Raw genomic sequence first — 13198 nt, forward strand, 5'->3', positions numbered from 1 at the left:
TTACTAATTCATTGTTTCAAAGCCAGCATCTTCTTCCTAAATGGTCAGAATCTGACAAAAGAAAGAGAAAAATTCAAAAATGAGCATGTTTGGAGCCAATTAAAAATACCTCGACTTGGTTTCAATATGGGATTATACATATATAGAAAATACATTATATGGTATAAAAGAATGTACAGAGATAGTAGATATGTCACCTGCTATATAACATTTGAAAAGTACCAACAGCACATCAACAAAATTGTAACATTAGAGTTTTTTTGCAAACATAGTAGAAAATACAATGAGAACAAAAAGCAGAAGGCAATATAAGGAAATTAGCAAATCAGAACATGTACAGACTACAGTTGTGATCACACTAAGGATGAACAAATTGATTAAGTTAGAACATCTCTATGGATACTTCAGAGCAAGGAGAAGGCAGATGTACCTGTTGCTGGGAGCCCGGGGTATTGTGCCTGATGTTGAGTGTGGTGGTGCGGGGCTGGAATGTGGTGTAGGTCTGGGCACCGCCTGCTGTGCTGGAGGGGATGATCCCCAACACTTTCTGCTGAACCACACCTGCAGAGAAAATAGAAACAGAAAGATACCAGAGTGAACAAATGAGAAGAAATGAGAAGAGAGAGGCATGAGGAGAGGGGTACGGTGAAGACAAGGTATCCCGGGAAGCAGCGTGTCATTTTTATTTATCAGTCAAGACTAAAACATAACTGTTGGAAAGATAAGTGATGACACAAATGGCAGAGTGAAAAGTGAAAGAGAGAAATGCTGCAAGGAAGTGACAGTTTATGTTTAAAGAAATGGACAAAGTTAAGATGTGTGGTTTAAAGATACAATTGTAATTGTATCCTAATGGGAGTGCTTGCAAGCTATATTTTTTTTAGAGATCTATGCTATTTGTTTGTCAAACCCCTGCCTTTTACTACATCAAACACATCCATCAACACATTTTTAAATGCTCCAACACTCCTAATACAATTACTGATGAGTAAAGCAGTGGCTACATGTTTGCGTGTCACAAGTGAGAGCAGTTGTACAGAAGTCCGGCATTGATGCAACTTAATACATTATTTGTGGACTTCTCTCCTTGCTTGATGGCCAGCTTTTGATCACAGCAATGGTAAATATTAGTTGAGCAGGTAAACAAAATCTCAGCTCACTGAAAGCTTAGTTGGGTTTCCCCCAACATACCTGAACCCCCTCATAAATTATGCATGAATACAGATCCTACTTTTCAACTTTAATCTGACAAAGGGAGCGTTTCATATTTGTTCACCAGGCTCTGTGCCTTAATGAGCTCACGTGAAGCTGATGGCAGAAATGGAAACCATGAGAGTGTCGCTCTTTTTCCTCTGCTGCCTTCTTGCTGCGGTTTTTCAACCGCAACCGAGCAGGTAAACCTATACATCAAGGGTTTCCCTCTTCAAACAGGGATGTTAAACCCGGTCGTAAGACCAGGGGAGTAGCTGCTCTGGTCACACACTTCAAACACGCTTTTCTATGGACTGGCTGTTTGGAGAGGTCGGGGAGTTGGGACTCCGGTGAGTTGAGAGGTACACTTTTATTCAAAAAGGCGGAGGGAAAAAAAGAAAAATGGAATCCCGCTATAGAGGGCTACCTGTCTGGGAAGCAGACCTCAGGGTAAACTTGTTTTCCTGCCTAACTTCCTCAAGCCCTTCCAAAACAAACAGGGCGCCCAACAGTCATGCTGGATAAACACACATGTCCAATAAATGGTTACACTCCACCTGAACTTGGTTTTTACTTCATGGTAACTTCAATATTTAGAAAAATCACTTTCTTTGTATCCTTAGAGAATATCATTCTCTTTATCTGGTGAATGCAATGTTTTATTTAAGCAACTCTGTTTTTGAGGATACATTTACTGCATACTGAGTGGCTGTTTTTAGCAGCATCATCACTGCATCATGTTTGAAAATAAAAATCTCTTCAGTTGTTTCTTTTCCACATTTTTCGGTTAGTTGGCTTGACAGAATATATAGAGTTATTGTTAAAAGTTAAAAAAAATCTATATCAGTTAGAAGAAATGTGGACACAGCTTAGAAAGTTCTGTCATTTCCAGACTAAACTTTCCTATCCAATGTTTTTGACTGAAGAATATTTACAACTTGAAATGGCACACTTTAATTTCAAAAATACCTCTAATGCATACAGCATGTAGTCAAGTAATTGATTTTGTGACTGTTGAATCTGACCTATATAACCCACACGAGAGCTGTCAACAGCTTTAATGGAACATGTCAACATGACAGACCACCTCTACTGAGTGTTGAGCAATATCCATCATCCAATAATTTGACAGGACCACAGACAGACCAGCTGGTGCTCGGAACAAATCCTCGCCTCATCCGCGCCGTCAATATTGACGTTTCAAAAAGTTGAAAAGCACCTAACTTAAGATAGTAAAATCCTAACCCCGCATTCTGGATTTAGAACCTCAGACTACACAAGTCTACCATCCCAAAAACCATCCTACCAAAATAACAGCTTTCTATTAGATTACCATGCCGACAGAACTCAGCCAGACATGATGTGCAACACCAAACTAAGCTGCTGACTCATGAGGTTGGCACATAGTGGGTACCACAATGGGGTTGGTGCAGACCAGGCTGCCACAGTAGCATAAAATACAATGAGCGGCTGACTGCTCCTGAAATGGTAGCACATTTTATATTATGTCAGGTGGAAGCAGATAGAACAAAACGCTTACTTAGAGCACAAACACACTACCATAGCTGGACTTAACTTAGCTCAGCTTAACATTTGTAGTATGTGTTCAATTATTTAACTTGATCTCCCTCTTCGTCTCGTGTTCCTCTCGTGGTCGTGTACAGTGGCCAGCATCTTTGCTTTCATTTGGAGTCTATTTGTTCACCTGGTGAATGTGAGCCCAATATTCAGTCTCCTTTTAGCTCAGTTTTTGGTCTCCACCAACTTCTGAAAGAAACATTGGTCTCTTTAGCTTCTAAATTCTCCACTATTTTCACCAGCTAATTGCTAACCTTGTCCGTCTGCTGTTTGCTGCTGTGCAGGTAGTGTACAGTGGGTTTATAAGAGCTTTTTGGTTGAAAATTCTGCCTGCTTCCACTGAAAACACTACTAACAGAGTGGTGAAAATTAAGTCTTAACTTTAGATAGCTACGCTTTAATTAATAAAGCACAATGTTTTAGGATAACCCTATACCATCACTAAAGGACAAACTGAAATAGAAAAATAAAGCTAACAGGAAATCACTCAACAAATGAGGGATGCATTAGCACCATGGTAAAACTAACTGTGACAGCTGTGTGACTGATGAGACCAGTGTGTTTAATAAAGCTGAACACTTTAGCCCTATAGTTCTTCTAAGTTGTGGGCCTTTAAAAAAGGACCGTCTACTTGTTTACTTGGCTCACTGGCAGCGGCAATCAAGGACAGAGAAATGTGTAATTTGTCTCTAATTTGTAGATTTCAAAATATTTGGGCATGCGGTAGCTGGCACAGACAACATCTAAAATGAGTGAAGACAGACTCAGTACCTCTAGAGCGCCGAGTTGCTAAATAGCTTACTATGGTGTCCAATTAATGAGCCAGATCTAATTTGGCTCCTTAGACACATTTGAAATGTCTCAGCTGTGGGCCCGAGGTGAAGCAATTAAAACACAAACATACATGTATCCTGAAATAGTGGTGCATGGAAAGAAGAAATGTCTACACTGAATCAATGCAACTTGTACCCTCCGGCCACAAGTATGACTTATTAAAACCTGCCATACCTCCTTGTGAAGTTGGCACATTGACTGTGACGATCTTGCTGTTGGCGGGCAGCGGCAGCTTGGTGGTCACTACCTTTCCACCTACTGAGGTTCCCGTAATCTGGAAGGTGTGCCCACCAGAAGTGGCCACGGTGGTCTCCGCGCCCGCTCCTAATAAAGTAAACAAACAAAAAATTACAACAAATACTGTAAATCCAATAATATCACTTCTTCTAATACATTTCGATAACCAACACAGCGATGCTGGCGATCAACACTTAAAACACAATATACGTGTAAACAATTATAGATTATATATGGTGAATGGTGTCTCCCTTGTGAACACATGTATTATGATTTGTTCTGACAAGCTCTGCCCCTTAATTTAGGTGAGAACATATAGTAACTGTACCTCTCTACAGCTAAACCAGACTAAAGTACAGTAAACAGGCTATTAGTTACACTCTGCAAAGTACCTTGCGTGCTTTGACCCTGCTTGACCCAGGTGGCGAACGACTGCTGGAAGTTTTTGTTCTGCTGGAATGTGACGGGGGTGCCCATCTTGCTGGACAGTACCACCTTGGTGCTGGGGGTGCCCTGTCCTGACAGTGAGCTGACAATGACTTTGGGCGTGGCAACAGGTGTTGAGGGAGTCCCTGTTGGGGTAGCTGTGACTGAGCCCGGTTTCTGCTCCAGACGTTTCTGAGATGGTATAGCAGGCAGTCAGTACATTAACATAGGCACCCATGACAGAAGTATTCATTCAATCAGTAGTAGTAGTAGTAGTAGTAGAGTAGAAAATTAGCTATTACAGTGGTATAGATTGATATAGACAGGGATGTTTGGGGGATAGCTATCTGGCCAAACTATACCATCAATAGATCATCTGTTATCTTTGTCCAGTTTTTACTCATTGTTCAACAAAGAGTATGTGTAAATCCCAATAACAAAAAAAAGTTTCCTCTTTAGAAGTGTCTACTACTATTTATGCACTTTTTTGGGTAAGCCTCAGTTGAAACATATTTAAAAAAAGGCTTACTTATATAATTTCTTTAAAGATTAATGTTCCTTTAATGAAATTGAACATTTAGTGGAAAGACTACTGAACTGAACCACACTCACCTTGGCCTGCTCTGCTGCCTGAGCTTTCTCTTTCTCCACCCTGTAAAAGAAAAAAAAAACAAAGAAAATTACACTCTAGTAATTTAAAACACCCTACAATCTTTCTATAAATTCTATAAGTTAGATGTGATTATGTCGAACTGGACTTAACCTACTGAGACAGTAAAATCACCATCCTGAAGAATATCTGACTCTCCAGTTTGACATGTTCTTAAATCGTTCTGACAGACTGCACAATTGACGCAACATGGGAGGTAAAGGCACAACATGCTTGACCCTCTGACCTTTCTGAGAAGGCTCTGATCTCCCAGAGGTCCAGCTCCTCCTCAGCCACCCAGGTCTCGATCACCACTGGGCCTGTCTGCTTGGCAGGCTCAGGCTTTTTTGGGCGCAAGGCGCTGGAGCGCAGCCCCTTCCTCTGAGGGGTGTGGGTTTCTGGAATGGTGGACCAATAACAGATCAGTGTTATCGTGTCGTATTTTTTGAAATTGCAATACAAAAAAGGAGCAACACAATTAATGGATAGAAATAGATACATTCATCCTTTTTTTTCTCAACTATGATCATGGTTTTGCCTTTGTAGTCCAAAGCTTCAAGCACTTTAACTCTTTCTTCAGTGTCAGGAATAAAAAGTGCATCTAACCTTTCGGAGTCTCAGGCACTCCAAGGGGGCAGATGATTTTGCGGATGCAGTACTCTGAGCGAATGCCATAGGGTCCCACGTCACGGCGCTTGATGATCTCGGTGGTGGTGATTTCAGTATCTGAGGTCTCTGTAGCAATGAGTGGGGATAGGGCTGGGTTGGTATGGTGATGAGAAGGAGAGCCCGAGAAGATGGAGGAAATGCACTCCAACATAAACACAGTGACACCCACATGAGACTGAGGGCGGTGTCTTTTTCAGACAAGCACTTTCGTATATTTCTCTGGGCCAACATGTGGATAAGAAGGATAGCCCAAGTAAAAACAGGAAGATACTATGGAGTTATTAAACAGCAGAAATGCTACAGTATTTTTTAAGGTTGTGAGTAGATTGATTTTTGTGGAAACACCAGCTGCATCTATCATCCACAGCATAGGTAGGAATATGAATATAAATAAAACAGACAATACATGAAAGAACCATAAAGGAAATTAGATAACAGTAGATAAATATCCAAAAACAATCACTTCTTCATCGTATATGTCAAACAACATAATTAATTCCCTCAAAACCTAAACTCAAATTTGATCATTTCTTCCCCATCCTCCCAGGGTAAAAGACATCTTTATTTGGAGTCTGGATGGTTTGGGAGAGTAGTAGAGGGGTTCTACCTGTACGTGTGGTGCCTACAGCAGCGGATGGTTTGACAGCCATGTCGTCCCATCTCAGAGAGGCCCACAGGAGCCTCAACATCAGGCTCACACCAGCCAAAGACTTCACCGTCTGCAGGCGATACCTATAACACAACCACAAGGTTCACATATTAGTCATATATACAGTTGCATGCTGTCCAAGTATTGTGTCGCTTACAACTTTGCACCTATACATAGCATGAACTGAAAGAAACTCCTGGAAAATGGAAATGTCTGTACATTTTTTATTTAAAATATTAGAATTTTAATTTAAACTAGAATATAAACTCTGACTGAAAGAAGAGTTGTTCTACAGCTATGAGCTGAAGGGGTTTTGGCATTCCCCACTGCCCTTGTGTCATGCAGTTCATTAGTGCTGGACAACTGACCGCCAGTGACTCGCTCACTGTTACAGACATACAGTACATTGCAGCACGATCATGTAACAGGAAGAGGCAGAGTAAAAACAGACTGAGGTTTTTGGTGATGTTGCTGTCCCCTCATGACCATTTTTCATGAAAGAATGACTGGCTACCATATTTAATACAATTTTATATGCTAATTTGGTTGAGGAATAGATATTATCTGTGACTACAAAAGGACAAAACAACAGTTCAAAAAAGTTTAAAGTGGAAGCTTGTGCATATTTCATTTGGTAATTTTTAATTTAATAAACAGTTTCGGGTGTAACAGACTGTTCTGAGTGTAGAATTAGATGACAGGAAAAGGTCCATTAGAAGAAATATTCCTTCCTTGCATCATTATGCTGTTCCAACAATGCACTCCTCTCTTGAACATTTACAAAAACATCATCACAAGGCTGTGTGTGTATGGGTTTTGGTAGATATTCCCTTTCCCATGTGTAACCACAGGCGGGAAAATATCCCTGGGTTGCAGGGCTGGGTCACTGCATAAAGTGAACATCCTGACACTTATCCGCTGTATGATTCATGACTGCTTCTGAACTCGGAGGTCCAGTTAAAATAACCGGTGTGACACCAAGCTCAGAGCCACAACATTGCTCAGGGCCAAAGCCACGAACAGCAGACAGGGAAGGAGACATAACGAACAACAAATCAACAGGACATGGCAATCTGACAAAACCAAGAAAGGGTTTAAAGGTGTATGCCTAAAGGACAATATATCAGCCTTATCCCTTCTGTTGTCTTTCGTAAACATCACAAATGTACATTTTAAACTATAGCTGTTAAAGAAGTGTGTTGTTATAAAACATTTATGATTACACAACTGTGAATAATTCTATAAGAGCACAAAGCTACACAGGCCTTGTTATGTCGCCCAATATACAGAGCTAAAAGTGAAAGTACATGTTAAATTAGAGCTGGGCAATATATTGATATTATATCAATATCGTTATATGAGACTAGACATCGTCTTAGATTTTGGATATCGTAATATCGTAATATGGCATAAGTGTTATCTTTTCCTGGTTTTAAAGGCTGCATTACAGTAAAGTGATGTCATTTTCTGAACTTACCAGACTGTTCTAGCTGTTCTATTATTTGCCTTTACCCACTTAGTCATTATATCCACATTACTGATGATTATTTATCAAAAATCTCATTGTGTAAATATTTTGTGAAAGCACCAATAGTCAACACTACAATATCGTTGCGGTATCGATATCGAGGTATTTGGTCAAAGATATCGTGATTTTTGATTTTGCTCCATATCGCCCAGCCCTACATTAAATGCGTATTATCCTGTTCATGCTACTATTTACCACATCCATATGTTTTTGATTTCCATTTCACAGGATCCACCTTTACATACACTGTACTGTGACACTGAACACATAAGTCTTTGACAAATGTGAAATTGACTTTTAAGAAACCCAAGAAAAAAACTGGGGGTGTCCTTTAATTAAGTTTTATTTAGAAATATTTTACTTTCAAGTGGCCATTTATAAAATAAGGGTACAATTTAATTCTAGTCAAGCCATTTTATTAAAATCTGGAATGCTGTCCCTGGAGGGTTTTTAATGAATATTTTTTGGGGAGTCAGTAGATACAAATCATGTCTAACTGACTAAAACTTGTATATTCTGTTTATTTGATTTGGGCTTTCTGTTTTCCGTTTTCATTTGGAATAAAGTTTTGTGTGTACAAGATGCACAGTGTCAATGGTAGGATCATCATCATCATCATTGCTTGTCCTCTGTATTTGCATTGGTTTCCTCTGGTGTGTTTCTTTCTTTCTTCCCTCACACAAAGTGACATGCATGTTAGCTATCAGTTACACTAGAGCCATTGCCCTTGAACAAGACGCTGGCATCAAAACTTGGTGTTGCTCCCCAACTGCCACAGAATGCCACCTACTAATCACTGAAACAGCCAAGGTGGATCAAATGCAAAGGAAAAATTGCACTATAGAGAAGAGCTACTTAACCAGCGACTTTGTTAGTGAATACAGGGATTATTATGTGTAAAGTGAGCACAAGGAGGGCAGAAAGAATAAAAACTTTCAAATATGCTTTGTGGTTTAGGTGGGTGAGAAGCTTAAGGGTGTGAGAAAAATAAACAGAAAGAGCGAGCTTACCTCCAGGTGATGCCAAACGTGGGCCTGGGTGAAGGATATGGCCAGATGTCCAGCGCTGGTTTGGCATTGTAACTAAATATGGACACCTCACGGAATCCGCCTCGCCTCGCCAGCACCTTCAAGTCGTCATGTGGCAGTACAAAAATACTCTTGCGGCTGCTCTTGGTGACAAACTTGCGGTAAGAAGGAAGGGCGGTGTCTGAGCGTGTCTTCTTGGTGCGGGAGAACTTGAGAAGACGTACACGGCCCTTTGTTGATGACGAGTCCTCCAGGCTCACAGCAACAGATGACACTGAGGTTTTACCACTGGTGTCAGTTGTTGACTTACTGATAGAGGCTGAGAGCGCCGTCCTCTGTTCTTGTGTCACTATTTCACTCTGGCTGGCCTCTGACTGACCATCGAGTCCGGGGGAACAGATCTTGGTCACAGTTGTTTTGGTCATGGTAGTAAGGGTGGACACTGCACTGTTTTCTTTTGTTGACACATCGGGCTTCATTACCACTACAGATGCCTTCAATGGCACTTTTGCTATCCTCATCTCCGTGGAAACTACCGTTGTGGTGGTTGTGGAGGTTGTGGTTACCTGTGTGATGATGGTCTTGAGTGGTTCTGTCGTCCCACTGTTACTATTCTCCTCTGCAAAGTCATCACTTAGACTGGACTCTTCTGCTGAAGGTATGGGAGACGGTGCCATTCTGATGATCTTGACCACAGGACTGGGTTTGGTCTCCACAGATGTGCTGCTGTGTTGTAGAGTGCTCTGAGTATTGGCTCCAAGTGCATTTATGTTGTTCTCTAGCTTCGTCTTCTTCAGCGGCGGTTCGTAGTGCTGGTCTATTATCACCGTTTTGCACTCTACCTTAGAAGCTAAGCTTGGTTCCTCGCCCCGAACCTCTGTACAATCATTTACAGAAGCCAAATCTCCGTTTACTAAAGGCTGTTGCTGTGTGCTGTCCTTCAACGAGACAACCAGCCCTTGTTCTTCAACTTTACCAATGCTGTTCACCATGGGCTGTGGACTGTTGCTGAGCACAACATTATTTGAGCTCATTACAGAATTACTCAACATGCTTTCGCTCCCCAAGCCATCATTACCATTTACCTGAGGGAGAGGAGAAACTGGCCCGGGAGTGCTATTGCCTTCGGTTTTACCTAGTCCAATGCCTTGTATATTTTCTTGGTTCTCCTCTGGCCCCATGCCATTTTCCTCTATACCCGAATGCGCTGAGCTTAAAGTGTCTGGGTTTTGCTGAATACCTTTAGAAGGAGATATGTTTTGACTGCTTATTTGGTCAAGAACACTTGTAGATGTCCTCAGAGAGTCCAATTTTAAGTTGGGTACCTCAGACCCTGTATTTTCAATATGCACAGCCTTAGTAACATCTGATGGTACACTGGCTGTTTGTCGCTCTAAAGAGCTATGAATTCCTCCTGCTGTTGTTTCATGTACATCAGGCAGTGTGACGCCCTCCTGCACTGAACTGTCCGTTTTAATTTCTTTTGGCCCCATAGTCCTTTCTACTAAGTTTGCCTCCAATACCTGAGGTATGGAACTGGTTTGGTTTTGTGTACCTGTACTGCAACTGTCTTTGGGTGTTGAGTCCGGAACAGGAGAAGGAAGAGGAGGAGTGACAAGCTCATCTGTCGTTTTAGAGAGTTCAACCAGACTCTCGCTTTCAACCTCTCGTCCTCCAACTTTTCCTGGCCCTGAAGTTTGTGTTGTGGAAGCTTTGCCCAGTGCAAGCTGTGTCTGGGCGAGAGTATGGGGCTTAAGTGGTGATCGCGGCCGGACTGGAGTGCTCAGAGCGGGGTTTGAAGTGGATGAAACTGGTGTAGGAGTCTGCGGGTTGGAGGCAGACACCTGCTGCCTCTGCCGCTCTTCAATAACGTGCTGCTTCACTCGCCGCTCTAGGAGGCTGTCCAGCTTGGAGGACCTGACCTTCTTCTTGTAGGCGATGCGGGTAAGGAAGCCCTTGCTGACATCCACTACATCGTAGTTAAAAGGTCGTGTTGGGCCCTCTTTCGGCTCCTCCTTAATGGAGACCTTTTCCTCCTGAATACTGGACCCTGGAGAGAAAATTAATTCAGACTTTAATCTGCATTGATATAAAACTGGTACACTTCCTCGTAGTCTCCTTACAATCTCTGTCAATCAAGTTGAAAAAGCAGTGGAAGGATAAACAATAATAAAGTAAATGTTGTAATTATAAATGTTCTACAACTCATCCGCTACATGCAATTGAATACAAATGCTATTAGACACTAAGTCGCACTGTCATACTTTGCTCTTCATCTGATCTTGAGTATGTGGGGTCCACCTCCATCTTTGCAGGTGATTCATCTGCTGACAATTCCTCTGACTTTTCATTTTCATCCAACCCTTCTTTCTTTTCCTCTTCCATCCGCTCATTAGACTCCAAATCTTCAACAGACATCGGATGATCTGTTGCAAGCTTGGAGAGGCCAGAGGAGTCCTGATCTTTTGCCTCACTGTGTAAGACAGCAGCTCCCTGAGCTTCTGGTGCAGATACACTGGGACGTCGACTCAAGTCCAACAGGGTACATTTCTTTCCAAGTTTAGCATCTTTGGAAAACACAATGACACAGAGTTTATTTTTCAAATTTGTTTGAAAACACACATCTAGAGCTACCGATAATATAATGAATTTGAGAAGGATTATCGTGCCGTATCCAGCTTCTATAACATAAAGAACGCGCTTTTGACACTGCAAATAATCTGCAGCTCTGCTTAACATTTGAAATATTTAGTAGCAGTTTAATGATAAATAATAATCTAAACTATTTGTGAGGTCTTTGACTGGCTCTTTGAAATAACTCAATGGCATCAACAGACTTAAATTCATAGAATGCCAACCAACACACACAATGACATCGTTGAGATTACTGAACGAGAGACTTATTCACGCTCAGAGTCAAAGAGACTTTGAATTAGAGAAAACCACATTTTAAGCCCCAAAGTCTCCCATTCCAGACCTTCAAGTTCTTTGCGGTAGTTGGCGTTGGTGTTGCCGGGAAGCCTGGGGACAAACCGCTGCACATAAGTCTTACTGATCCAACTCCAGCCCCCATAGCCCGTAACGCGATACTCCTCTCCTTTCTGCTTCCACACCTTTAAATAAGACAAGAAAGTAGAAAATGAACGAGGAAAAGAAGGATAAAGAAACAAAAAGCAATGAAAGGTTCAAACAGAGAAAAGTAATTGGGGGAGAGAAAGGGGTGGGAGAAGGAAGAGCAAAGGTATGAAGAGAGATTCAAAGTTAAGGTTATTCACACACTGATCACTGCTGAGGGAAATGACTCACAGCGGAGCTCAATTTGCTGCATCAAAGAGCCCTTGATGGTCACAGACGCACATACGCACAACATACACACCAGTGTTTCCCAGAGCAATGCCTCAGTTTTCCAGGCAGCAAAGTCTCAATCTAGAAGTAGACTAGAGTAAAATGTTATTGCCATTATCCTATTGTCAGTATAGTTTCATGTTGTTTTGGCACAGACAACAGAACTAGAATAGTTAGGATGTTTGTATCTTATCTAATCAAACCTCTTGTAACTTGTTCAGTGGTGCATCTAAAAGGTGGCTGCCACAGAACGTTTTATTTTACATTACATTGAGCTGACTCTTTTATCCAAAGCGACTTCCAATAAGTGCATTTAACCATGAAGGTACAAACTCAGAAAAGCAAAAACCACACAGAAGAAGTACATTAGCTTAAAAAAAAAAATGTCATGTTGTGGTGCATGAAGGCCTTTTTACAGTTGCTGCAGCTGACCTAGCGCGCGCCAATGTGACGTCAAAATTACGTAGATCTCGGTGGTGTGCCAGGATTTAGAGTGCGCGACCAGAGGTAACAAAGCGGAAACAGGAAGCATGGACGAGTTTGAGGGTAAACGGATGCCAGGACTCATACCAGTGACTGCAAGTCTCTCTTGTAAACTTACTGGGTTAAGATGAGTTCTTTTATGGTGAATGAAAGGCTTGATCCGACGAAGTAGGTCATCGAATCAAATCGAAACATTGACGTCAATGTTGCTGCCAGTTCTGCCGTTGTTTACCTTTTTCTTCTTCTTCTAGTCCGTAGAAATAGCAAAGTTGGTCGCCTTTCCTCAGTTGTGCCACCTCTGTTCAGGAGAAGAACTAGTGTCGCGACCACAACGCACAAGTATGAATAGTTACGGCGCTCCCATGACGTCACACTGGCGCAAGAGAGGTCGGCTGCGGCGAGTATACCGCACGTCTGAGACTGAATATCCAGTGTCAAGTTCAATGCCAATGTTTACATTTAGCTTTAACACTGTGATGGCAGCCATACTGGACATCCCGGTGTCTGAGTGTCATGTGCTGTACAAAGCTCATTTACATGAAGAGTGGATTATTTTGTGTAGAAAAAATGGCAGTCTTGCA

The 13198-nt window shown here is 41.7% G+C and overlaps 1 protein-coding gene across 7 annotated transcripts in view; it reads right to left on the bottom strand.

Annotated features, from left to right (window-relative positions):
• LOC116043050 (nucleosome-remodeling factor subunit BPTF) overlaps positions 1–13198 on the bottom strand; it is a 48144-nt gene that overhangs the window by 17058 nt on the left and 17888 nt on the right. For 6 of the 7 annotated variants that reach the window (XM_036000364.1, XM_036000360.1, XM_036000363.1 and 3 more), the window contains 10 exons: positions 11767–11902; positions 11054–11356; positions 8772–10839; positions 6192–6316; positions 5522–5674; positions 5163–5313; positions 4879–4918; positions 4233–4458; positions 3778–3927; positions 431–561 (listed from right to left, as the gene is read on the bottom strand). In XM_036000364.1, coding sequence (XP_035856257.1) covers positions 431–561; positions 3778–3927; positions 4233–4458; positions 4879–4918; positions 5163–5313; positions 5522–5674; positions 6192–6316; positions 8772–10839; positions 11054–11356; positions 11767–11902 — 3483 coding nt within the window. The remainder of the gene's footprint in view (positions 1–430; positions 562–3777; positions 3928–4232; positions 4459–4878; positions 4919–5162; positions 5314–5521; positions 5675–6191; positions 6317–8771; positions 10840–11053; positions 11357–11766; positions 11903–13198) is intronic. The other variant, XM_036000361.1, reaches the window with a different exon arrangement.

Source organism: Sander lucioperca, chromosome 4 (assembly GCF_008315115.2).
Source record: "Sander lucioperca isolate FBNREF2018 chromosome 4, SLUC_FBN_1.2, whole genome shotgun sequence".
NCBI lineage: Eukaryota > Metazoa > Chordata > Actinopteri > Perciformes > Percidae > Sander > Sander lucioperca.